This window comes from Triturus cristatus, chromosome 12, assembly GCF_964204655.1.
Source record: "Triturus cristatus chromosome 12, aTriCri1.1, whole genome shotgun sequence".
Taxonomy (NCBI): domain Eukaryota; kingdom Metazoa; phylum Chordata; class Amphibia; order Caudata; family Salamandridae; genus Triturus; species Triturus cristatus.
The window spans coordinates 793,394,916-793,422,251 of NC_140595.1; the positions used below are offsets into that span (position 1 = coordinate 793,394,916).

Sequence of the window (27,336 nt, forward strand, 5' to 3'; positions counted from 1 at the left end):
TAAGCAAGGGGTGATTACACGACCTTGCCCCAGCTGAGTGATCAGCCAGTTGTGTCTGATTGGAAGGCCAGACCAGGGGTGACATAATACATGCTTCAGCCCCTGGTAGGCCTAGGGTACACCTATGCCCTGGGTACCTAGGGTACACTGTACAGGGTCCAATAAGGTGATCCTTACCAATTGTGTATGTACCTAGGGTACATGGAGTCCATTTTAAAGAGAGAGCAGACAGCCTGAGACACTGAATGGCAGGATCTCAGGCCAAATAAGTCGAAAATCCAGCTAGACACTAGGCAAAAAGTTGGGGGTAACCATAGTCAGATATCCACCTTCCTACACATGGCACCTCTCGCCTACATCACCCAACTGCATGACCTCAACATCATCTCTTATGCCGATGACACCCAGCTGATCCTCTCCCTCACCAAGGACCCCCACTCTGCCAAAACCAACCTCCACGAAGGAATGAAGGCAGTCGCCGAATGGATGAGGAACAGCAGACTGAAACTGAACTCGGACAAGACGGAGGTCCTCATCCTCGGACTCACCCCCTCGGCCTGGGACGACTCCTGGTGACCGACCGCACTAGGAACAGCTCCAACACCCACCGACCACGCACGCAACCTAGGGGTCATCCTTGACTCCACCCTCTCCATGACTAAGCAGGTCAACTCCGTCTCTTCCTCCTGCATCAACACCCTTCGCATGCTCCGCAATATCTACAAGTGGATCCCCACCGAAACAAGAAGAACGGTCACCCAGGCCCTCGTCGGCAGCAGGCTGGACTACAGAAACGCCCTCTACGCAGGAGCCTCGGTCAAACTCCTGAAACGGCTTCAACGCATCCAGAACGCTTCTGCGTGCCTGATCCTCAACATCCCTTGCCGCAGCCACATCACACCCCACCTGAGAGACCTGCACTGGCTCCCTGTCAACAAGAGGATCACCTTCAATCTCCTCACCCACGCACACAAGGCACTCCACAACACCGGACCAGTGTATCTCAACAGACGACTCAGTTTCTACACCCCCACCCGCCAGCTCCGCTCTGCCGACTTCGCCACAGTCCCTGCATCCGAAGAGCGACCACCGGCGGCAGATCATTCTCCCACCTCGCCGCCAAGACCTATAACACCCTCCCCATCCACTTACGGCAGACCCAAGACCTGCTGTCCTTCAGAAAACCTGGCTTTTCGAGCAGTAGCAGCACCTCCTACCCCCAGCGCCTTGAGACCCTCACGGGTAAGTAGTGCACTCTGCAAATGCTATGATTGATTGATTGATTGATTTATTCCTTACCTTATGAATATTCCTTATGCATCAGACTGGATCCGGCATCGTTAAACAGTGTTCATCCCTGCTGGCAGGTGGTGTCGTGCAGTTCCACACCAATGTTGTTCAACTCTGGAAGTGGCGAGAGAAGCTGCATATAAGCACCACATATGCACTCTGATGTACGTTCCTTTCTTTCCATGCCTTCAGACATGGGTCCGTTGTTACTCCTTGATCTTTTCTAAACCCTTTTCAGCAAAATGTTACTAGTGTACAAGGGAAAATGTCAAACCCCCCTAAGACAACTGAGTTAAGCTGTGTAGGGAGCGACACAAACAGATGTCTTTGACAGACCATCACAAAGTTTGCTTATGAGGTTTGGCGGCGTAGCATGTCCAGGGCCTGTGATGCCTGTGCCTAGATGAATCTGAAGACCATACGAGATCGCGAGGCAAAGCTGTACGTTACCAAACATTGGGAGACTCCACGCCATGACAGGTCGAAAGAAAGGCCCCATTCATGCGCCTGAATTCTTTCCTATGGCAGATTATTATCATGGTCAAAGCCTTCAGGTACGTCTAAGAAGAAGCATAAAAAAAGCTGGAATTTGCCACTTCATGAAAGGTGCAGGTGCATCACAGTGCCACCCTGTCTCGCTCCCGGTCTCCATCTGAGCAGATTGAGTCTAGTCCTGAAGCACCTCAAATTTGTGGGTCTGCCAGTGATCTTACGCCAAGTAGAGCTCTCTGGGGAGTCCATGGTGCACAATTTTTGACATTTACTGGTTCCCTTTGGTGCCATTTGGGCCCCAAGAATCTGTAGGGACCTCCAGTCGTACCTCTCACAGTGGGTCCATCCTTGGCACAGTCTGTGCCCCTCAAACCTGTTCAGGTGCCGCCTTAGATTCTGGCACCACACACTGTGCCGGTTCCCTTCACATTGATGGTTGGGCTGATGCAGGAGGAGTATTTGTGTCTTCTGGTTCTCTCAAAGCCGAATCACCATGAACTTTGACTGAGTCCCACCGAAATGCCATTCTGCAACCCTTCTGATTCTGATTCTTTGCTTTTACCCATGTTACGGCACAGTCTTTTTGGCACGAACTCTGATAATGCAGTTTTGATGAGGGGGTGATTTTGTCCCCCAATATGATAAGGAAAATTGGTATGAGGAACTACAAGATGCAAGTGGCTTGGATGCATTCCAGACCCAGTCCTTGTTCTTCTCCCGTTCACTGAAGAAAGTGCTGCATTCAATGTCGTTATGCAGATGACAGCAGAAGTTATAGACCTAGAACTCCCTCCTATGAAGACTATTGTTCTGACAAAGGTGCTTTAGCCTGATCAAGCCGCTACAGAACTTGAATTCATTTTCATTGAGTGCTTCATGGATACCCACTTGGGCGAAACCATGTTTGTGGCCACAGTTAATAGGCATGTGACTTGGCGCCACCACCAAGCACCAAGCGATGCTAAGCTAACTTCCCATCCATGAGAGCTAGTGGTTCATGCATCTACCAGTAAGATCAATCCCAACGCTTTACCCCCCACCCCACCCGATTGTGAGTTGAACTCAATTGAGAATATGCTCTCCGAGGGCAGAAACAATGCCTCCTCTGGCCAGAGGTGTTGTCACCTCGTCAAAGCAGGATGGCTAATAATCAGCATATCAAAGGAGTCGGCTGCAAAGTCCTCATCGGCCTTTTTTATGCGACCTCGGCTTCCCCCCAGACCAGGGAGATGGCAACCCTTGCCCTGAGGGCCATTTGGCACCAGCACAGGCGGGAAACATTCGCTAGTTAGGAGGCATGTTCACTATCCGGCCAGTTCCATCCCGAAGGTGAGCTACCTGATGTGAACACGAAAAATAGAGTTCCACCGTCTTGGCTTTTGGTGGAATTAGGCTCACTCGGTCAGTGTTAGGCTCACTTCCCCAGAAAATGTTCATATAAGTGGTGTAGTGTCCCTAAAGGTAGGTAGCCCTTTGACTAGGACCTGTCACTCTCCTTATCACCCCTAAATTGAGTATATACGTGGCACCCCTGTTGCGTGGAAATCTGATTCGATAGACCCAGAAGAAGAGGACAAAGAGGAGCCGCAAAAAGGAGAACTGAAAACCTGCTTTGGACTTTTTGGCGCCAAATCCTGCCTGACTCCACCAGTCTCAACAATCGTTAAGAAACCAACTTGTCCTGCAGCTGAACCCTTACCAAGATCCCCAGTAGACTGCCAGCCCTTTGCAAATTGCCAGCAATCTCCCTTGGAGTAGAGGAGCCTACAGTCCGTAGGTACCAAAACAGCAGAGGCCGGTTCACTATGCTGCTGCTCCCTGGTCGTACCAATGCAGCAGCTGCCAAGGAAGAGGCCATCGTGCCGCAGAAGGTCAGATCTGTCTCCCCATCAAGTGAGTAAACGCCGGGACCAACCAGAGCCGCACAGCACCTATACTAGGGGGACAGGACCCATTGGAGCAACCAATACATGCTTGAGTTCAATGCCGACTCCGACACAGAGCAGCCATTGAGGGACGTCCGCACCGCAGAGATGCACTTCCAGAGTAGCTCAGCTGTCCTGATTTTTGCACAATCAACCTGCAAGACTGACAACCACAAGGTTTTACCACACACTAGCCTAGCTGACCTAACCTCTCTGCACCGGAGAACCGACCGTACTCCTTTGCTCCCAAGACCCTTGTGAACCAAACCCCCCGTTTGCAGCTGCCTACGTTACTTGCTTGTAGATGCCCCCCCCACCTTCCCCCCCCTTTAGGTGTAGGACCTAAGGCTACCAACCCGACCACCACCTCTGCACCGGATGCCCCAGAGTAGGTAAACTATAAGTGCTGGTCGTACTTTGGACCTTATACCCCTACCACTTTAAGTTCTGAAGGGGAGCCCTGGAAACCTACTGCAATTACTTCTATACCGTATGTCTTTTTACCCCATAGGAAATCATCTGAAAGAGACACATTAGTGATAGTTTCCTTACCTTAGAATATCCCCAGGCGTCAGACTAGATCCGGAAAGTTTTCTGTAGCAGTACCTTTGCGCGTCAGTAGGCGGCGCCGTGCGGCTCCGTGTCCGTCACTGGCGTCGTAAGTGCCGATATGACGTCACGGAGACTACTTAGGCGCCACCCATGCACGCTGACGTCCGTTCTTTATTTTCCGTGCCAGCAAGCGCAGATCCGGATAGAGCACGTCCTTAGTCACTTTTTGACTACTCTTTTGAGACTTTTTGTCTCCCCTTTTTTCTCCTGGTGCACATAGGGATGCCTGGCTTTAAGTTTTGTGGGGCCTGCCGTCACAACATGTCGGTGGCAGACCCCCATGATGTTTGCCTCTAATGCCTGGAGACCGACCATGACTCCCGGTCCTGCAGGGACTGTCGAGCCATGGCCCGAAGGCCTTGAGGGAGCGACGCCGGAAGCTGCTGGAGGTCTGGCACTCGTCCCAACGCCGCTCCAGGTCCAGGGACCATTCCTAGGACCGCTCGCGGGGCCGCAGTCGTCGCTCCTTTGGTTCCATCTCTTCGCCCTCGGATTCCGGTAAGCGACGTCATAAAAAAAAGTCGAAGAAGCGTGTTAGCTCTCCGACATCCCCCCCCGTCGGTCCTCGGATGCGGACGAGGGGCACAGGGGTTCCGCAGGAGCCTAGGAGTCCCGGCGCCTACCCGCCTTACCCGGGTCCGTCAGCGACTCCCGAACAGGTGCAAGAGTTTCTTGCCACCAAGGACCGCCTTTTTAGGCCTCGTGCTCTCGCGCTCCTTCGGGCCCCGCGGTCCCGTGTCCAGATCCTGTTGGCGCTGCCGGCGGATCCAGCTCCGGTGCCACCGGATCCTACGCCGTTGGCTCCGGTGCCACGAGGTGGGTGCAGTGGGTGCCGTTAGTTCCACCCTTGCCCCGGTTCCAGGACCATTGTGTTCCTACCTGGGATCCGCATTGGGAGACGGCGCCGGCCCGGACCCGGCCGACACCGTATGTCCCTTCTCCGGCTCCGGCTCTGCCGCCACATCCGGTTCCTTCGGCAACGGAGGTGGAGGATGACTGAGAGGGGTCAGAGGACCCTCTTGCCCGTCAATGTGACTCCGAGCAGGACTGGGTGGACGATCTGGAGGACGCTGGCGAACTCAATGTCTCTTCTGACCTGGGATTTGCCTCTCCCCCACCTACGATGGAGGAGGGCGCTTCCTACACGATGGTGCACCGTCGGGCTGCTGAGGTCCTCAACCTCTATCTTCCTACGGTGGCCCTCAAAACTAACCTGCTCATTGAGGTGCTTCAGACTGCGTCTACTTCGTCTGACCCACTGCTTCCCTTCAAAGGCGTCCTCACCGACGTCCTGTTGGGCACTTGGTCGAGGCCAGCCACGTTGGCCCCTGTGGATAAAAATGTCGCCAGGCGTCACCGCCCGGCGCCTGGTGACCCCGCGTTTCTGACCACTCATCCCACGCCTGAGAGTCTGGTCATCCAGGCTTTGACGTCGCAGAGTGCTTTTCCTGCGGTTCTGCTGGATAAGGACTATAAGAGGCTGTAACAGTTCGGTAAGCGGTTGTTCTCTTCGTCCAGTTTGGGGCTGCGGTCGGTGAACACTGCCTGCTTGTTGGGCCGCTATTCCCACGCGGTGTGGGATACCGTTGCTCAGGTGTTGAGTGTCCTGAGGAGGTCCAGGCTGTACTTTCCCAGGTGGTTGCTGAGGGTAAGTATGCGACTAAGTTCGCCATTCGGTGTGGTTTGGACACCGCTGACTCGTCGATTTCTACAACTGTGGCGCCGCGTGACCACGTCTGGTTGCGATCTACTGGGTTCTCGTCTGATGTACAAAGCTCGCTCATGGATATGCCCTTTGACAGCACTCGCCTGTTTGGCGATAAGGCCGACAGTGCTCTGGAGCATTTTAATGACTTGCGGGCCACGGCCAAGTCCTTGGGTCTTTCCACAAAGACCCCGGCCACTCCCGGTTTTCGTTCCTTTCGTGGCCAAGGCAGGGGCGCCCAGGCACATTCCTTCAACAAGCCTGTGCAGAACCAGCCTCAGCGCGGACGCAGTTTCCGCAGGGGCGGCTCTAGGAATCGGCGTGGGGGTCAGTCCACCTCCGCCGCTTCTACTTCCAAACCTTCCTAATCCGAGCTTTGTGGAGCACCCCACGCCGGTGGGTGGCAGGATCCGCCACCACCTCCCCCACTGGCACGATATCACATCGGACAAGTGGGTGTTGCAGAAGATCTGCAGGGGTTACTCCCTTCCCTTTCAGTCCTCTCCTCCAGCCATGCCACCTTTGTGCCACTGCATGTCGGGGGATCACTTGGTACTTCTCCAGCAGGAAGTCGTGGCCCTCTTGTCCAAGGGGGCCATAGAGTGCGTTCCTGGGCCGGAAGTAGGGAGTGTTTGTTATTCCCACTACTTTCTGGTCCCCAAGAAGGACAAAGAGGGCCTGCGCTGCATCTTGGACCTCTGGAAGGAGAAGTTCAAAATGCTGACTCTGGCTCAGGTCCTGGCTGCCCTCGACCCTGGAGACTGGATGGTAGCGTTGGACTTGCAGGACGCATATTTTCACATCCCTGTCCTGCAGGCCCATCGGCGTTACCTGCGGTTCACTGTAGGCCTGGAGCATTTTCAGTTTGCTGTGCTCCCCTTCGGCCTTTCCAGCGCCCCTCGGTTGTTTACGAAAGTGATGGTGGTGGTCGCAGCTCATCTGCGCAGGTCGGGGGTGTCAGTCTTCCCCCTACCTCGACAACTGGTTGTTGAAAGCGGGCTCGCCCCAGGCAGTCGTGAACCACCTCCAGACTACAGCCGACCTCCTGCATTTGCTGGGGTTCTCCGTCAACGTGCCGAAGTCGCACCTGAGTCCCTCTCAGAAGCTCCCCTTCATTGGAGCGGTTCTGGATTCGACGCTGTTTCCGGTTTATCCTCCCTGCATCCTGCTGGTGACACATGCTAGATGGCATATGCAGGCTCTGCAGTGGGACCTGAAGTTCCAGTGGGAGCAACATCAGGGCAACCTGTCCGATCATGTCCAGATCTCGAAGGGCCCTGCACGGCAGTTACAGTGGTGGCTTACGAATCGCGATTGGGTCAATGGCAGATCCCTCTCCCTTCCCCAACCAGAGCACACATTGGTGACGGATGCATCCCTCCTGGGATAGGGAAGTCACTTGAGAGAGGCGGAGATCAGAGGCCTCTGGTCTCCGGCGGAGTCCCGGCTCCATATCAATCTGTTGGAGCTTCGGGCGATCCGACATGCACTGAAGGCATTCCTTCCCTCTGTCCGGGGAAGTGTGGTGCAGGTGTTCACGGACAACACCACCGCCATGTGGTATTGCAACAAACAGGGCGGGGCGGGGTCCTGGACCCTTTGTCAGGAGGCTCTGCGCCTCTGGACTTGGCTGGAACATCAAGGCATTACCTTGGTGCTTCAACACCTGGCAGGTTCTCTGAACGCCAGGGCGGACGAACTCAGCCGCCGGTGCTTGATGGATCATGAATGGCGTCTGCACTCAGACGTGGTGCAAGGTCTCTTTCAGCAGTGGGGAGAGCTTTGGTTAGATCTATTCGCCACCGAAGAGAATGCGCAATGTCATCAGTTCTGCGCGTTGGAATTTCCAAGGCGGCACTCGCTCGGCGACGCTTTTTGTTGTGAGTGGAGTTGCGGTCTAGTGTACGCCTTTCCGCCTATACCGCTTCTGCCCAGAGTGCTGAAGAAGATTCGGCGCGACTGGGCCCAAGTCATCCTTGTGGCTCCGGATTGGGCACGAAGATACTGGTATCCCGAACTACTCAGCATGGTGATCGATCCCTTGATCCGTCTGCCTCTAAGGGAGGATCTTCTGTTGCAGCAGCAGGGGACGGTCCTCCACCAAAACTGTCCAGCCTCCACCTCCATGCGTGGAGATTGAGCGGCGGCAGTTGGCAGCTTTCGATCTTCCTCCAGAAGTCTGTGATGTCATTCTGGCAGCCAGGCGTCCCTCCACTAAAACGGTATACACCTGCATGTGGAACAAGTTTGTGGCATGGTGCACAGCAAAGGCTGTGGATCCCCTTTCTGCCCCTCTTTCTGAAGTTCTTCTGTTCCTTCTTTCTTTGGCCCACCAGGGCTCTGCTCTGGGCACTATCAAAGGTTATCTTTCGGCCATCTCCGCCTTTTTGAAGCTTCCAGATCAGCCTTCTCTCTTTAAGTCCCAGGTTGTTAACAGTTTCCTTAAAGGCATTACGCACACATTTCCTCCCGTGCCGTTCATCATGCCTCAATGGGTCTTGAATCTCGTTTTGACCTATCTGATGTGCGCTCCTTTCGAGCCCCTTCATACCTGTCCTTTGCGTCTTCTTACTCTTAAGACGGCTTTCCTGGTCGATATCACCTCTGCCAGAAGAGTGAGTGAGCTCCAGGCTCTTTCTTCCAAGCCTCCTTTCCTTTCTGTTCACCCGGGCAAGGTGGTGTTAAGGACCCTTCCTTCTTTTTTGCCAAAGGTCGTCACGCCCTTCCACATCGGACAGACCATCACTTTGTCTGCCTTTTTTCTTCATCCTTTGAGGGAGGAAGAGAGGCTCCACCGTCGGGACCCAAAACGTGCGCTCGCATTCTATCTAAAACGTACACAGCAGTTCCGGGTGGATGACCAGCTCTTTGTTGGCTACGTTGGCCAAAAAAGGTCGGACTGTGCACAAACGGACCATCTCTCGGTGGGTCGTTCTGTGCATCAAAGCATGTTACTCCTTGGCTAAGAAGGAGCCTCCTGTGGGGCAGCGTGCCCATTCTACCAGGGCAACTGCAGCCACTACTGCCTTGGGACGTGGCGTCCCCTTGCAGGATATTTGTCAGGCAGTTACGTGGACCTCGCTGCACACGTTTACCAAGCATTACTGCCTTGACAGTCCGGTCCGGAGAGATGGCTTCTTTGGCCGTTCTGTTCTCTGACTTTCTGGTGTAATCTATTCGCAGACCCACCACCGCGGTTGGTATTGCTGGGGTATCTATTCTAAGGTAAGGAATCTATCACTAACGTGTCTCTTTCAGATGCACAATTTACAACTTGTGTAACGATATATCTGTAAGAGACATTAGTTAGTGATAGATTCCTTACCGCCCCACCCATCCTCCCCGTTCTGCGACCTGATTCTAGGGTTCAGATCATCCCTTTCAGGGCCCTAGTTTCTTGGCACCCGTGGTAAGTTTCTTGCATGGCTCTGCGTTCCTGGCGCGGAAAGTCGTGTACAGAACTCACGTCAGCGCGCATGGGTGGCGCCTAAGTAGTCTCCATGATGTCATCTCAGCACTTATTACGCCAGTGACGGACGCGGAGCTGCACGGCGCCGCCTATTGACGCGCAAGGGTACTGCTACAGAAAACTTTTCGGATCCAGTCTGACGCCTGGGGAAATTCTAAGGTAAGGAATCTATCACTAACTAATGTCTCTTACAGATATATCGTTACACAAGTAGTAACTTGTGCATTTAGCGTAAAGATGGATTTAAGTGAACATTTTACTTACCTGTGAAAGTTGATATTTTAAAAAGTACTTGCCTGCTTACGAAGTTATTGGTATCAAAATTTATATAAAAATATGATTCAATTTTCCACATTGGTCTCAGATTTATTCTCGAGTGTGTCTCATTTCTTGCCTCTTTGAGTACAACAAATGCTTAGCACTACCCTCTGATAAACCTCAACTGCTCGCCCGCACTACCACAAAAGAAAGCATTTAGTGTTCTAATTTTTTCCTCTGTAAACCAATAAGGGTTGCCTGGACTCCTGCACAGTGTGCCTCATTTTGATATACATCTAGAGAGACAGCTTCGTACAGTACCTCTCACCCCGCATCCCCTCCAGCAAGCTTCCGGATGTTATTGTTTGCCTTCAGGGAACTGGGGGGGTCATATAAGATCACAACATAATTTTAAAGGCATTTGGCCCTGTTTTGAAGAGACACAGAAGATTTTGCTGCACCTCTCCAGATCAGGATCTTGTCTTCCTCGGTCAGTTCATGGCCAAGGTCTTGTGCCCAGTTCTGTGTACAAAGAAGTTTTGCTTGGGGGAGGGAGTACTCCTTTCCAAACCTCCATAAAGTCAGCACAGCATATTAGTGGTATACCCATTTGAGAGCATATCCTTCACAACCGTGGTGTCCTTTGCCCACTTGTCTACACTTAAGGCTGCATAGCCCAGTGTAGACGTATGTCACTCGATCGAGATCTTAGGGTTCTAGTAAGAAATTGTTAACACATTGGACCCTTAACTTGCCCCCGCTCATATAGTTACTTTCTAAAGTCATCTTACTTTAATGTAACAAATAAGATACCTTAGAGTAATATCTTTGGTGGTCCCAAATGGAAGTTAGTACCTAGGGCAGTGGCTAGTGAAACTCCTTATTAATCATTCAATCACTTTCTTTATTTCAGTTTGTATATAGCTATAAAAACTGTTAAAAAAACAAAATGGCAACATAAATTTACAAACTCAATGGCGATCTCTTAAAAGTGCAGTTTAAAAATAAGGCAGCACAAACATCTACAAGTTTATTTAGCAAGAATTGTAAGTAGGTCAGTGCTGGACTGTGTAAAGTTCATGCCTTTTAACAAAGAAACAATATGTCTAAAATCTAGATAGTCATAAAACCAATCAAAAAGAGCATAAAAAAATGCTAAGTATCTTAATTAGAAAATTAATCACATGGGCAATGAAACAAATATATTACTTACTTGTGGCACCCCCTACGAGTAGCAAGCAGGCAGTGAACTAAATTTAACGTAAACCTCGTTAAATATCGATGATTCATATCTCTCACCCATGCCAATGTTAAATATGATTCAACAAACAAAGTTCTCAATATGGCATGAGCACGGACACAAGATTTATGCTATTATCTTGATTCTCCTTTCACCCTAGCGAGGGACAAAAATCTTTCATTCGTCATGTTCAGGTCCACTTTAACAATCAGTATGGGGGTGTCGAACAATTCAATGCGATCCAAGGCCGTGTATTACAACCTTCCATATTTTAACCATCTGATCCCATGACTGCCCTCAAGATACATACAGCTCCTTACTTTCGCACGATTAAGATCTAACTCCGTATTGAGCCAGATTAAAATCCATTGCATTAAGTTGCAAAGGTGCCTGCAATATATCCCAAGCCTAACTCTTCATGTCTAATAAAATTGGAAACATTTCTAGGACCTGATAACAATCACCTGAAATACTTACTTTTTCCGCTTGTAATTTGGGGGGCGTTGACTTCCCTCCAAATATCACTCCGATAGCAAGCGGCTGAATCATATTTTGCCTTATAATTCCAGATGTGGCTTCAATAGGTTCGCTTCCCAGCCTGGAAGCAAAATTGAAAAACAGTTGATACAGTCCTTGCCATCAGATTCTTTGTGTGTGGCCAGGGATTTCTGCAATCTAGTAAAGGGAATAATTAAGGGAATGCCTCCACGCTGTTATCTAGTCTGGTGGGCTATCAAGGCCTTCCCTAGGGGTGGCTTCTTATTCTTGAAGGAAAGGTTTTGACCTGACAAAAGGGTTTATTTTGCCATGTCGAGTTGGCACTTGTAACACTACCCAACTAAGCTCCAGTAGCAGGCCTAAAGCCAAGTTTACACTTTTATCAGTGGTGGCACAATTCAGTGCTGCAATTCTCTAATGACATTATACTTTCTAGCCCTGAGTACCTCTTGGACCATATACTAGGGACTTGTAGGCAAGTTAAATAAGCCAATTTCCCATAAACCCTGGGGGTCAGGCCTCATGCACCGGGGCTTGGACAGTAGGGCCCCGTGCATTCAAGAGTGGGACAAAAAGCAGCATCATTCCACAAACACGACACGGGTAGTGATGATTCAAAAAGCATCACTTACCTACATTTTCTTTTTATGTTTTTAGTCCAATTAATGTGAGGTGACTACTGCATTACAGTTTGGCAGTCATATGCATTTTTTCTCCTTATCCATTCACCTGTTTAATTTCCTTTTATCAAGTCAGTCATCTTTGAGTATGAGAGAGCAATTTTGGAGAAAACTTGGGTCTTCTTTGATGTTTATAAACATTAGAATATCTTCATCTACATTGAGGATTCCAAAACCCACATAAATTGACAAAGTTTTACATTTTTCAGAGATATTATTCCAATTTGTAGCATCATTTTCTGTTTATTTTTTTTGTTTTTACAGTACGCGGTTAAAATTACACTTTGACATAAAAGGAATTGCAAGGGCCAGAAAACCATTGTAATTTCCATACAAAAAAAAAAAAGAAATGGAGAATGGTGCATATAAACGCAACGTAGGAAGCCAGTTCCTTATGTGATATACCAATAATTGGTTATATTCAAGGCTATTCACTTTCACCTTGAAACCCCTCACAAGTTCTCGCATCAACAGCCATGCTTATGGTCCTCAGACCGTATGGCATTGATGCCTAGGGCACAAGGGCCATGGACATCCACATCCTTGTCCGTTTGCTATCTCATGGCATCATTTGGTATCAAAAGTGCACATCAAGTTAGACACCTGCCATGTAAATGGGAGGGTGGGTGGAGAAAGGCTACAGTAATAGGTATATTGCTTTTTCTACGTGAGAAAAGCACACCTCCAGAGGATAACGCACCGCTAGCACCACCGGAGTTTCCTGGTCATTCCTACATCTATTTTGTTACAATCTTTTCTCCCAAATCCATCGTTCCTAGTGGTTTTATCATGATAACACCAAAGACTTCTGTAAAACATGTTATTTAAAACATTAATTACTTTTAGGATCCCTTCAAAACACTCCATCGCTTTACAGTGTTGTGTCTCATAGCTTGCTATTCAGAAGCTGATAGGCTGTGTCCAGGTTAATCAAGGGCTTATTACATTAGCCAGATAACAACAATTGTTTGTCTTTTAAGGAACATTCCTTTTAATCTTTTGTGGGACTCATTTGTTAGTGAAAATTGTGGAATGGTAATTTAGGAATCAATTCCGATGTTTTCTAAGCATTACTCCCTAGATTTTAAGTAATTGATTGATTGAAAAGTGCTGCCAATATTTGGTCTTCCTGAGTACACCTGCTTGTAGCTGGCCTATGCAGCTATAGAGGAGTTTGGCGTTGGTTTACCCCCTCAGCCGTCACCTACTCAACCAGACATCTGACATTGTTTTTCCGCGTCTCCCCGTTGTGTTTCCTTTCCTCACCCGCCTCCTCCCTCCTTGATTCTTGGGCTGCCTCCCCTTTTCCAGCCCTGCTTGGAGCCATGGAGCTCAGCTACCTTGATTTGATTTTGTATTTCCCGCCATTTTGGGATACCTGCTATCTGCATCTGCGGGTCCTCCATCTTGGCAGTTTTGACCTATCGCCTGTTCATCCTTTGCTTCTAGTCTACTCCCCCCCCCCCCCCCCCCTTTCGGCTTCCCACACCTCTCCCCTCATATACTGTCTTTCACTTTGATTGCCTTGACTGCTTTGTTCCCCCTGTTGTACTTCTCCCCCTTGCCGGCCTGCCTGACTCTATCTGCATTTCTTACCCGTTTACCATTCCCTCTCTACCTTACCTTCCTTTTCCCCATAAGACGTGCGTCTTGGCTTTTCTACACGCTAATACCTCATATTATTGTGTAATCTCATGTCTTTTGATTTCTCCTATTGTCTTGACTTGGCTACTGTAATTGATGTAATTATGTAACCTGTAACTTGCTGATTCTCAGGTAAAACGCTCTAATACCTCCGGGTCTAGCCAGCGCTATATAAAACTTTGCAAATAAAATAAATAAATTAATTGTGTTAAGCCTGTTTTTTTGGCTATTTGGTGTAGTTCGCACTTAGGCCCCTGTAACTTTTTGTCCACATACGGTATCCATGCCAAATTTGCATCATTTTCCTCGATAATCTTTTTTTTTTTTTTTTTTTTTTTGAAACCGTTTATTGCAATCTCAAGTATATACAAGTATGGGCCTACAACCTTCCGGCCGGCCGCTAGAGTGACAGGAGCACCTGACAAACTTACAAAAGGGCACTTGGCGTTGCAGAGAAGTAAATCAGGAGGCATCAACGACGTGGGCCACATGACTCTAAGCCCACAATACGGTTTCATTTTATACAAACACAACAACATAGAAAAACCACACCCGCAAGGCAACCCGCAATCGAAGGTAACCGCACGTGCTCCTCAAATGAGGGACCCCGACCATCCACAGGAATCTAAAGAGGGGGAAGGGAAACAAGTCCAGGACTGGGGGAACTCTGTGCCCGGGGCTGGGGGAGGGGGTCAACTAGGGGGACGGAGCCGATGAGGCAGCAGGCAGCAGTGGTGGCTCGCAGATACCCCCGCGGTAGGTGTTCCAGGGGCCCCATATTTTCACCCACGCCCCAGGCTTGCCCCTCGCCACATACACCACCTTTTCTCGGAACATGCACCAATCCATATGTTCTTTCCAGGCCGACACCGCCGGGGGCCGCTGGGATCCCCACAGTTGAGCGATGTCACGCTTAGCTATCATATATCCCAGAGTCACCCATCGCGTCTGCGGAACCGAGTAATCAGTTGGTTCCCACACATTCAGCAAGCATCTCCTCGCTTCAGGCAACAGCGCGACATGCGTATCCAGACGCAGGACCTCATGCACACCACGCCAGAATCGCTCCACCTTCGGGCATTCCCACAAAATATGCAAAAAAGTCGCCAAAGCACCACACCCACGCTTACACAACCCATCCTCAGCATAACCCATACGCAGAAGCCTTGGCCCCGTCATGTAAACCCGGTGGAGTATCTTAAGCTGGACGAAGCGAAGGCGAGCCGGTATGGCCACCTCCTTCGGAGAGGCCACCGCGGAAATCCAGTCTTCGTCGTCCAACTCCAGCCCGTCGGCAACCCAAGCCTCACGGAGGCCGGTCAGCAGGCCCGAGCGGTCATTAATCAATTTTTTGTAAATGAGGGAGATCGTGCTATCCGGAACGTGGCCATCCAGCACTCTATCCTCCAGGGGGGAAGACTCCGGGATGGAGGCGACGTCTGGGAAGACGGAGCCCAGCGCGTGACGGACCTGCAAGTACCGAAAGTATTCACTGCCCTGCAGCTGAAACTCCGTCTGCAGCGTCTCGAATGTTTTAAATCCCCCTCTCGTCCAGAGGTCCCCCACTTTACTGATGCCAATCGTGTCCCACTTCTCGAAGCCCTTCGAGGTCCACAGGGAGCCCAACCGCTGAGGCGCATACAACGGCGACGCCCGGGTCAAACGGTCCTTCCACCCCATAGCTGCATTGGCCGCGTGCCACACCCGCACCATGACATGCGTGGGCCCCGTCAAGCGGGGATCCGGCGCGCCAGAGTAGAGCGCTCGATTGTAGTCGCCACCGGGCAGGAGCATCTTGTCCATTTCAAATGCCGGGTTCAGGGCGGGCCCATAGAGGCCGTGATTAATTGCAGCTAGCTGGGAGGCCCAGTAATACCGCTTAATGTCCGGGAGGGCAATCCCCCCGTCATACCACGGGAGCGTCAACTTCGCCAGGGCTATACGCGGCCTCCCGTCCCAGAACAGGCGGCGCTGTAGACTCTCCACCTCACGGAAGTAGCGCGCCGGGACTAGGTCCATAGTGTTCTGGAGAGCGTACAGGAAGCGCGGCAACGACATCATCTTAAATAATGCCGCCCGGCCGAGCGGCGAAAGCGGCAGGCGCCGCCAGCGCGCGACGTCCTCCTTCAAGCGCTGGAGGGGGGGAAGCAAATTTCGCTCGTAGCGGGCCTCCGGGTCCAGCGTGATATAGACACCCAGGTACCGAAACCCCTGTGAGGCAATCCGGATCGGACAGCCCCGCGGGAGGACGGGAGCCTCCCCGGAAAGCACATAGACACATGATTTAGCCCAGTTGATGACGAGGCCTGAGTTACGGCCAAAGGAGCGCAGGACATCAACCAGGACAATCAGTGATTTGCGCGGGGAGGCTAGGTACAAAAGGATATCGTCAGCGTAAAGGGACACGCGGTCCTCATACTCGGGGGTCCAACGGAGACCACGGATGGAAGGGTGCCACCGCAGCCACTCCGCCAGGGGTTCCAAGGCCAATGCAAACAGGAGCGGCGACAAGGGGCAACCCTGTCGCGTGCCCCGTCCCAGCGCGAATGGGGCCGAGACTCGTCCATTCACTACCACCTGCGCTAATGGGCCCGAGTACAACAATTTGACCCAGCTGATGAATCCCGGTCCAAATCCAAATTTCGCCAGCATCGCCCAAATGTATGGCCATTCGAGCGTGTCAAACGCCATGGTGGCGTCTAAGGACGCCAAGATGGCCGGCTCCCGCACAAACGGAACACGCGCGAGCACCCCGTGCAAGCGCCGCAGATTGAGGGCCGTGTTGCGATGGGGAATAAAGCCGGACTGGTCTTGGTGGACCAAATCGCCCACCACGCCGACCAGCCGGTTGGCTAGCACCTTGGCGAGGATTTTGGGCTCCGCATTCAAGAGCGAGATAGGCCGGTAGGATGTAACCCGGTCTCGAGGTCTCCCTTCCTTGTGGATCACCACGATTGTAGCCAGACGTTGGTCAGGCGGGAGGGAGCCCAGCGAGTGGGCCGCCAGGAACATCGCGCGGAGGTGGGGTGCCAGTACATCCGGTCGCAGCTTATACAACTCGATAGGGATGCCGTTCGGGCCCATGGCCTTGCCAGATGCGACCGAGCGTATGGCGAGGGCAATTTCGTCCGAGGTAGGAGCAGCATCCAACGACTCCCTATCCTCCACCGAAAGGGAGGGCAGCGCGATATCTCGAAGCAGGGCATGGGAATCCGCCTCCGAGCAGGGAGAGACCGGGGAATACACCTCGCGGAAATACTCCGCGAAGCAAGAGACAATGTCTTCTGGCTCGGTGACACGTACACCATCCATCCTCTCAATCAGCGGTACCACACGACTCGCTCTCTCCTTTTTATCCAACCACGCAATCAATTTACCAGCCTTATCACCCACATCATACAGTCGCCCCTGTTGCTCTCTACTGAGGCCCCTGGCTGCCTCCGTGACGAGGGCCCTATAGGCCGCTTGCTTAAGGTGTAGAACATGCAGTGCAGCATCCGTCACCCCACTCCCCAGATCACCCTCTAATTCAGTAATTTCGGCCTCCACCCGGGTCACCTCCTCCTGCTCGCGCCTCCGGGCATGGGATATGAAGGAGAGGGCCTCCCCCCTAAGAACTGTCTTGAAGGCCTCCCACAGGGAGATAGCCGAAGGGACAGACCCCACATTCTCCTCAAAATACCGCTGCAAGGATTTAATCAAATCAGCACGAATGGTGGGGTCGCGCAGGTACCAAGCATTGATTGGAGCTACCCTGCCCTCCCCCTCGGGAGGACACCAAAGTGCAACAGGAGCGGGGAGTGATCTGAAATACCCCGCGCCAGATGGCGCACCTCTCCCACCCTCCCAGCATAGGCCGCAGGGACAAGGATATGATCAAGCCGCGAGAGGCTACCATGGGCACCCGAATGGAAGGTGTATTGCAGCTGCGTGGGATGTTTTAAGCGCCAGCAGTCCACCAATCAGCCACGCCTGCGCCCGGGGGAGGTCCCTAGGGGGGTGACGATCCATAGTCCCAGAAACCACCGCATTGAAATCCCCCCCAACCACCAGAAGCCCCCCGGGAAGGTCAAGGAGGAGGCGCCCCAGGTCCGCAAAAGTGGTAGACTGTAGCCCCGGTGGGGCGTACACTGAAACAAAGACAACCACTTTGCCCTCCATTCTCCCCACCAAGGCAGTGTAGCGTCCCCTCTCATCATGGCGCACCTCGTCTATTTCCAGAGGGAGCGAGTTCTTAACCATGATGCCCACCCCCCGCGAGCCAGACGTGAAGCCCTAGTGGGCCACCAAACGATAGCCACGCCGATTCATGGCACAAAAGGAATTACCAATAAGGTGTGTCTCCTGCAGAAAGACCACATCTGGCGAAATTCGTTTCAGATACTGCAGGACCACACCTCGCTTAATCCTATCCCCCAGTCCATTAACGTTCCAAGACAACAAAGTCAAGTCCCTACCCCCCATCACATACAGAAGCCATCATTCGTCCCCCCGAGAGCACCTCAAAAACACCAATACAGTAAAGGGTTTGCCTTGCGGTAAAAACGAACAACACCCCACCCCAACCCACCCGTCCCAACAGAACTCCCCCCTCCCTGCACCCCTGCATGAGCCCAAACAGCCCCCCCAAAGTGCAGTGTGCCTGTCGCCCCCTAGATGAAAACACTAACTAGTCCCCCAGAGGAGGAGGGAAAGCCCCCAAGAGACCCCGTACGACCTCCACGGGAGGGGAACTTACACAATCAGTCAATGATGACAATAATGTTGTCCAGAGCAAGGCCTACTATTAGTCCCTCAGTCCTGATCCGGCAAGCCCTCCCCACCAACCGCGCCCCCCCCCCCCACCCCCCCGGCCCCGATCCCCGGGCAAAGTGTCCAACCAGTCCCCGGCCGCCTCGGGACGATCAAAAAAGTGCGTGCGGCCATCCACCTCTACCCTCAACTTCGCTGGAAAAAGCATCGCATACTTGAGGTTCAGGTCCCGTAGGCGACGTTTGACTCCGAGAAAACTCAGTCTCTGCTTCTGGACCGCCGGAGTAAAATCAGGATAGAAGTTTACGTCCATATTGTCGAGTCTGACCGGTCCTTGTTGCCTAGAAGTCTGCAGGATAGCGTCTCTGTCCCGAAAGTTGAAGATCCGGGCAATGAGAGGCCTCGGAGGGGCTCCGATCTTAGGTCTCCCTCCGGGGACCCTGTGGGCACGTTCCACTGCGAAGAGTTTACTCAGCCCCCGGGGCTGGAGACGGGTGAGGATCAGGTCCTCCACAAACAGATCCGCCGCCTCCTCCTCACGTCCCTCCGGCAACCCGACAATGCGAACATTGTTCCTCCGGGCCCGACCCTCGGAATCTTCCAGTCGACGATCCATCAGGGCGCTCGCCTGGCCAAGTCGGCGCACCTCCTTTTGGAGGGCCGCCACGTCCGTTGTGAGGCCCGAGGTGGTGTGGGCCAAAGAGTCGACCCGGTCATTCGTCTTGGACAGATCGGCCCTCACCAGGCCCACATCCACGAGGACCGAGTCAATCTTCTGCGCCAGAGTGTCAAAGCGCTGGTCCACTGAGGCCTTCATCTCGGCGATGGCGCCCATGACGTCCCGGAGGGTCAGATCCGTGGGCAGAGCAGGAGCATCAGTCGGGCCAACAGGGGACCTACGCGGCGCCTCTGGAGATCCCTTCTGGAGGGTGTAGCGGTCCATGCTGTTAGATTGAGGGGCTACGCCACGGCGGGTCGATTTCACCTTTGCCCGGTCGCCATCTTGTTTCGTGGACATGGCTCCAGTCCCCAAATCGTGCCAATCTCCTTGAAAGGGGCTGACAAACCAGTTCACGGGCTCCGGGGGGGGGCGACCACAGCTCCGAAGGGCGGATCACAGCTGGCGGGCCGGCAGGGCACCCCGACGAAGCCACACCACCGCACGCCGCCTCGCGACCCTACCTCGCTTGGCAGCAAGGAGGGCGCGAAAGTGAAAGTGCGGGGTACGCGAATCGCCCAGCCTCGCCCGCCGCTGTTGTTCACTTTGTCTCCGGATCGCCCCACAACTCCAGTCCGGGGGGCCGGCGTGGAGAAGGCCGCAAACCTCAATCGATGCTCCCGCCGGTGTCCGAGGTCCGATTTGGAAACGGAAAACGGGTGGCACCTCAGCTCGGTCTCACGAACACAGTCCCCTCGTCTAGGACAGGATATGGTCAGGATTTATGCAGGAGGTCGCGGAGGTCCTCGGGAGCCTCGCACCTACGCGGCCATCTTGGTTGCGCGCTAGGCTCCTCCTCCTCGATAATCTTTAGGATTCTAAAGGTACCCAGGGTTTGTGGATTCTCCTGGAGGGGACCGAGAAATTAGCCAAAATACAGCAAATTTCTGGGGGGGTGGTATGATTGAGTGAGAGATAGAAGGCTTTTTTTAATATGTAAATTGATATTATAGGTTGTGGAGTCCATTAATAAAATGTATGCATTTTTGATAATTTTTTTTTTTAGTAAGTGTATTGAGCTTTACTGTGTGAGATATATTTTATTTATAAATATAAGGATAGTTGCCTGAGAATTGACACTATCATTGGTAGGACATTTGTGTAAGGAAAATGTGTTATTTTTTTTAGATTAGAGTTTTGCTGGGCATTTTGGTTAGGAAAACTGTGGGGGATTTACGCAAGTCATACCTCCCTGGATTCCCCCGGATGTTTAGTTTTCAGAAATATCTGGGTTTGGTAGGGTTCCCTAGATGGCCGCCGAGCCCGGGATCAAAAACGCAGGTGACACCCTCGCAAAACAAGGTCTTTTTGTAATCGATAATTTTGAGGTCTCCACAGTATGTTTTGGGCCGTTTCCTGTCAAAGCCATTAGGCCTACCCACACAAGTGAGATACCATTTTTATCGAGAGACTTGGGCGAATGCTGGGTGGGTGGAAGTTTGTGGCTCCCCACAGATTCCATAACTTTCCGTCACAGAAATGTGAGGAAAATATGTTTTTGTTTGATAAAGTTTGAGGTTTGCAAGGGATTCTGGTTAACAGACCCTGGTGAGAGACACACATTTCACCACATCCTGGATTCCCCAGGGTGTCTAGTTTTCAAAAATATACAAGTTTGCTAGGTTTCACTAGTTGCCACCAGAGCTTAGGTCCAAAATCCACGGCTAGGCACATTGCAAAAAAAGGGTCTGTTTCCTGTGTAAAAATGTGATGTGTTCATGTTGCGTTTTGGGCCATTTACTGCTGCGGTCCTAGACCTACCCACACAAGTGAGGCACCATTATTATCAAGAGACTTGGGGGAATGCTGGGTGGGTGGAAGTTTGTGGCTCCCCGTAGATTCCAGAACTTTGAATCACAGAAATGTGAGGAAAATATGATTTTTTTTTACAAAGTTTGAGGTTTGCAAGGGATTCTGGGTAACAGAACCTGGTGAGAGCCACACAAGTCACCCCATCCTGGATTCCCCTGGGTGTAGTTTTCACAAATGTACAGGGTTGCTAGGGTTTCCTAGTTGCTGGCCGAGCTAGGGTCCCAAATCCACAGCTAGGCACATTGCAAAAAAGGGGTCAGTTTTCTGTGGAAAAATGTGATGTGTCCACGTTGTGTTTTGGGCTGTTTCCCATCACGGGCCCTAGGCCTACCTACCCAGGTTAGGTAACATTTTTACTTTAAAAAAAACGTTTTCCTTCCATTTCTCTAGCTCTGTCTTTGCTCCTGTGTGCCACATTTGTCTTCCCGGACCTCACAGTCTGCCTGCGACTGCCCTGTGCTTTTTTGTTTTCCTCCACTTCGACTCTACCTGCATTTATTCCATTCAGTTTCATGCTTTGTTTGCTCTCGTTTAAGGTGCGGGTTGATTCCCTGAACCCTCAGTGGACGTCCTCACTTTCCCTGGGAGTCATTGGGTGCCCACCAGAGCGGCTGAACTTCCCTGCCACTGCCTGTTCATTAAAGCGATCCAGCTGGTTGATACAACGTGACTCCGTATTCCACAACTCTCTAAAGGTTAGCGGAGTGTACATCTTTTGGGATAGACTTACTTTGCTGAAGGGTAGTGGAGTGTGTATCTTGTGGGCTGAACTAACGCTGATGAAGTTTGGTGTTTACACATCCGAAGGGACAACAACACTGATGGTTACTGAGTATAAATTAGGGGCTAATTTAACTCATTGAAGATTTCTGGAATGTGCCTCTTGAGGAACTGAATTGGCTTTCAGAAGGTGAGCGGTGTGTGTATCTTTAGAGCGTAACTTAACCCCCTGACGGTTGTTGTACAGTGCGTCTAGAGTGACTGGCAACTCTCAGCAGATCACTGGAGTGTACACACAGAAAAGGAAGTAAGGGGCCCAATGTCATTTTATGCTTCCCACTACTCGCAGTGATTTTTGTTGGGTGCTAACAACAAAGAAGCTCATCTTGACCAGACTCTTAACTGCTGTATTTGTTTTGTGTGTAGTCTTTAGACGAAAACTTGGCTTCTGTCTGTTTTATTGTTCATTGGGGAGTATTTTGCTTTCACTTATCTTCTTATGAACAGCTTTCATACAATAACTTGACAACCCCATCCCCAATATGAACATCCTGTTGTTGAGGTGGTGATGAATCCTTGCTTGACCCAAGTACATGTGAGATATTTTTGGTGAGCCATTCATCAATTTAAGCCTAAAAGGGAATGCGTCAAGTCTCCAAAAAAGCAGCATCCTCCAGAGTCTGCAAAGTGATTTAGCGTGTTTGAAAATGGGATACATAGATGGATTATTGGCTTATGATTGGGTTGTTACCTCCCTCACCTGTTCCTTTCTACTGCTCAGATTGTCGAGAACTATGGCCCAAACCTGGACACATGTCCTGAGGGGACTACTCTGGGCCTTCTGGTGGATGGAAATAATTGCCTACATCTCTTTGTGAACGGAATGGACCAGGGCGTAGCAGCTCAGGACATGCCGAACCCTTGTTACCTGCTTATCGACCTGTATGGCCAGTGTGAGCAGGTGAGTATCAGTGGCTAGTCCTGCTCTTTCTTGTGCTTTACATTCCTCTTGGTCCCGCACCCTACCTGTCTCATCATTTGCTATATTTTTTTATTCCCCCCATCCTCTTGGTGTCCAGTTTACCCCATCTCTGTTCTTCCTCCCCACTGGACTCTATTGCTTCGAGTTCTCTTTAACAGTTTTCCTCTTTGTTATTCCTGTTTTTTTATCACTTTCATTCTTTCTCTTCCTTTACTGACTCCCAGAATTTCTCTCTCTATTTTTATTCACCACCCCGTTTCTTCTTATTCCACCTGCTTCGTACCCCTTTCATGCCTCTTTTTACTCAATCAAGTCTTTTTGCCCTGTCCTCGCTTCCTCCTTTACCTAATTTGTGTACTCATTTACCCCTCTTGTGTACAGCTACTCTATTTAGGTTCTCCTTGCTGTACCTGCTTCGCCACCTATTTAGTTTTTCGCTTCTCACGTTTTTATCTATAGTGCCACGTCCTGCTTTTTCATTGTCCCCTCTTTCCTTCATTCAATACCTCCTAATTTCCCACGAAACACTGTTTTCTAATGGATGAGGGCTCCCACATATTGGTAACGTGTTTTATCACTATACGCCAATAACCGATCCTCCTCACCAGGTGGCACCCAACTGACCTTGTGCACACCATCACGTAGGCACTGGATGTAAACTCGGCAGCACTATGATAACATGTTCTTCTATTTTGGGGAACATATCTTTGCCTAAATCTCAAGACTTTATGCCTTGCAGCTTTTACTGCAATCACGACTGGTATGTGCTGCTTGTAGAAAAGTGCCTCTTTTTTACATGGTCACCCCCACATTTTGCCTGGTATCTGATGAAATTTTGACAGAAGAGCGATGGGGCCAGATGTATGAAGCTTTTTTCAGCTCGCTGTGAATCGGGCTGTTTGTGACCTGAAAAAAACATTTTTTAATGTACAAAGCCCTATTTGCTAATCGGTAAGCTATTACCGAATCGCAAGTTGGGTTTGGGAGTCACTATTAGGAAGGGGCATACCAAGGGCATACCTTCCTAATAACAAGTCGCAGGGTCATGTATGAATGTTTTGTGATCGGAATGTGGTCGCAAAACATTCCTACTTTACCGACTCCTTGAAGGAGGTGGTAACCCATTCGCAAACAGGAAGGGGTCCCCTTTGGACCTCTTCCCCGCTGTCAATGTGGGTGCCAAATTTTTTTTAAGAGCAGGCAGTGGTCCGATGTATCACTAACCTACTCTTAAATAATGAAAAGGAAACGTTTCATTTTACTTTTTAATGAATCCTGTTTTCCTTTAAGGAAAACAGGCGGCATTTCAAAATAATTAATTGCTTTAATTAAAAAGCAGTCACAGACATGGTGGTCTGCTGACCCCGGCAGGCCACCATTTCTGTGAGTGCCAGCCATTACCAATGGGCCGTAAATCGCGACCTGCCTCATGAATATTAATGAGGCAGGTCCCTTGTGACCTATTGGGAATCGCAAACAGTGTAAAACCCACAGTTGTACATAGCTGTTTGTGATTTCCTAATAGCCAATCGTAAAAATTCGCTATTAGGAAATCACAGACGGAAGTCTATGTATATCTGACCCTGGGTTCCGGCTATCCAGGTACCCAGAGCCAGATCTCTTTGACCCCTTATAGGTGAGAGCCTGCACTCTCTGAGGGCACAGACAATGCCTGCTCTGGCCAGAGGTGCTATCACCTCCTCCAAGCAGGATGGCTAGGTGATCAGCATATTAAGACAGGAGATTTCAATGGCCTCTGCGACCTTTTAATATGCGACCCAAGGCTTCCCCTGACAAACTAAATGCCACCCCTTCCCTGGGCCCATTTGGCACCAGGACAGGCAAGAGAATTGGTGTGCCCCCCTCTCAGGTTAGTTCCTCCCCTAAGATGGGCTACCTGATGTGGACACTACTTTTAGAATTCCACCATCTTTGTCTTTGTGAAATTAGACTCTCTGGGTCAGGGGTATGCCCACTTCCCACAGGAAGTGGTCATGTAGAGGGTGTAGACACACTAAAGGTAAGTAGCCCATTGGCTACTGTGAGAAAGTGGCTCTGTATATACTGGTTCGAGGCATGTGGGCTGCTGAATTCATATCTGTGCATAGATCGCCGCCTAGTGTTGGGTCCGGATGTTTGCACGTTGTTGTCCTGGAAGAGTCTTCGAAGTATCCTGGGATAGGTGACTCCTCCCCTGGACTACAGTGCGCATGGGCATCCTCTCCATCCTCAGATTGTTTTTTTCCGCCATTGGGTTCGGATGTGCTATCTTGACTTAAGTTAGGAAAATCTTTTTTCAGGCCAAAAGGCCTTTAGTTCGCGTCGGTACTGTTCTCGATCGGTATTGATAGTATTTTTGTTAGTTTACTAACTTCCAGAACAAACTTTCGCATCTTACCCGACCGTCGATTCGACATCAACGATGGAATCGAGAACACCATTCAAGAGGTGTCCGGTATGCAATGCGAAATATCCCCACGTCGACGTCCATCCGGTGTGCAACAAATGCCTTTCACCGGATCACGACGAATCTACATGCATGGCCTGTGCCAGATTTCGATCCAAGAAGACTCTACGGAATCGACGAGCGGCGAGACTCGAGGCGCAGCAAGCGGCACCGGCCCCGGCCGACATCTTCAACGCCGAGACCGAAGATGTCGAAGAAGTGGAGAACCTACCCTCCAGTCCCGTTTCCGAACATGACTCCGGATCGGAAGACGTCGACGAAACACTCTTTCGCAGAGATGAAGACGACACCGAGGTAGGAGACTACAATGAGGCCTTAGGGGCCGAAGAGAGTAGCTCCGGTGACGAGCAAGGCCTACCCGTTCAGACTGAAGAAAGCCCAGTGCAACAGTCTATGGCTCCGGTCGAGGGATCGCCTTCGGGCCTTACCCAAGACCTATCCCGCAGTTCTTCGGCCCCGCCCTCGGGCCCGGCCTCGGACATTCAGCAGCAGCCATTAATGCCCAAAACGGCTGGTTTCCCTTCTTCAAAACCGAAACCGAAAGCTGTATTGGTTCAATTGAAACCGAAACCGAAAGTGGCGCTGGTCGGATCGAGGCCCTCCACACCTTCGACGCCAGCAAAACACATCGGCACCGAGCGCACCAAACGAGACTTCGGTGCCGAACTCGAAGCGGCCGACGTCGGAGTCGACATAAGGAAGAAGGCCTTCGGTACCACCAAACCTGCTCGGCTCCCGGCACCGACGCAATCGACTCCGACCCCAAAGGTCAAACAGCCTGCTGCGTCTCACACCGCTTCCACGGCGACACCAAAGCCACACTCATCGAAGAAGTCGACGGCCATTCCCGCCCCTCGACTCGATGACCCACCGGCGCCGAAAAAATCCACGACCGCCTCAACAGAACCGGTAGGTGCAAAAGACTCGAGGGCGCTCCAGACGCGACCCATTGCTGCGCAAAGCACCAAAAAGAAAATGGTCCTCCAGGACACGTCGGGCTCCGAACCAATTAAAGCTCCAGCAGCCTCTTCGACACCAGCCAACATTACTTTTGGCCTGCCACCATCCACGGCCCCGAAAATGTTCCAAATCAGGACACGGGTGACCCATACCACAATCACGCCTGCCGAACGCTCTGCGGAGACGTCTCCATCGCATCTACTCGACGCCGACACCGGCAGGATGATTATCCACAAACGGAAAATAACTTCGGAGCCGGCTTTGGACTCCTTCAGGATTCCACTTAAAAGAAAGCTGCCTGTGGCTACAGAACCAGTTCTTTACGAACCTTTCCACTAACCCTACCAGAATCCACAATCCTTCTCTCCCACACACTCTGACACGGATGCGTTGGTGGACTACATGGGTGACCAAGTCCCCTACCCCGGAGACATGGACCCTGACGGCCAACAGGACCCTGATCAAACTTGGAATGACCCTGTGGACCCAGGTGCACCTATGGATGCACAAGACCCGCAACTCTATGGAGCAAAAACATCTCCCACAGAGGACACGGCAGCGTTCAACGCTCTAATTGAACGTGCTGCGGCCAATCATGGGGTGCAACTTCACTCGGACACCGTCGAGGACGACTTTCTTATGGATACTTTTGCATCCTCAGAAAGGAATATAAAAACTCTACCCATGTTGAAGGGTGTCCTCAAACCAGAAAAGGACATCTTCAAGGAACCCACCAGGGCAAGAGTGATAAACCCCAGGATCGACAAAAAATACAGATCAGCGCCTGGGGACCCTACTTACATCAGAGGCCAATTACCTCTGCATTCCATTGTCGTTGCGAATGCTCGCAAGAGGGCACACTCCCAAACAACAGGTGACGCTCCTCCCCCGGACAAAGAGTCCAAGGTGTTAGAGACCTCTGGCAAACGGGTTGCCGCCCAGGCAGCCAACATATGGCGCATTGCCAATACTCAAGCACTCCTCGCTCGCTACGATAGAGCGCACTACGACACATTAGAGCAACTAATCCAACATCTCCCTGACCAATTCAGAGAAGGTGCAGAGATCCTCATCAGGGAGGGACAGCTCCTCACAAACGCATCCATCAAGTG

At 51.3% G+C, this 27,336-nt stretch overlaps 1 protein-coding gene across 2 annotated transcripts in view; it reads left to right on the forward strand.

The window, feature by feature from the left end:
- NEURL4 (neuralized E3 ubiquitin protein ligase 4) overlaps nucleotides 1–27,336 on the forward strand; it is a 277,509-nt gene that overhangs the window by 144,540 nt on the left and 105,633 nt on the right. For both annotated transcript variants that reach the window (XM_085638608.1, XM_085638609.1), the window contains exons 22-23: nucleotides 21,632–21,790; nucleotides 22,597–22,776. In XM_085638608.1, coding sequence (XP_085494734.1) covers nucleotides 21,632–21,790; nucleotides 22,597–22,776 — 339 coding nt within the window. The remainder of the gene's footprint in view (nucleotides 1–21,631; nucleotides 21,791–22,596; nucleotides 22,777–27,336) is intronic.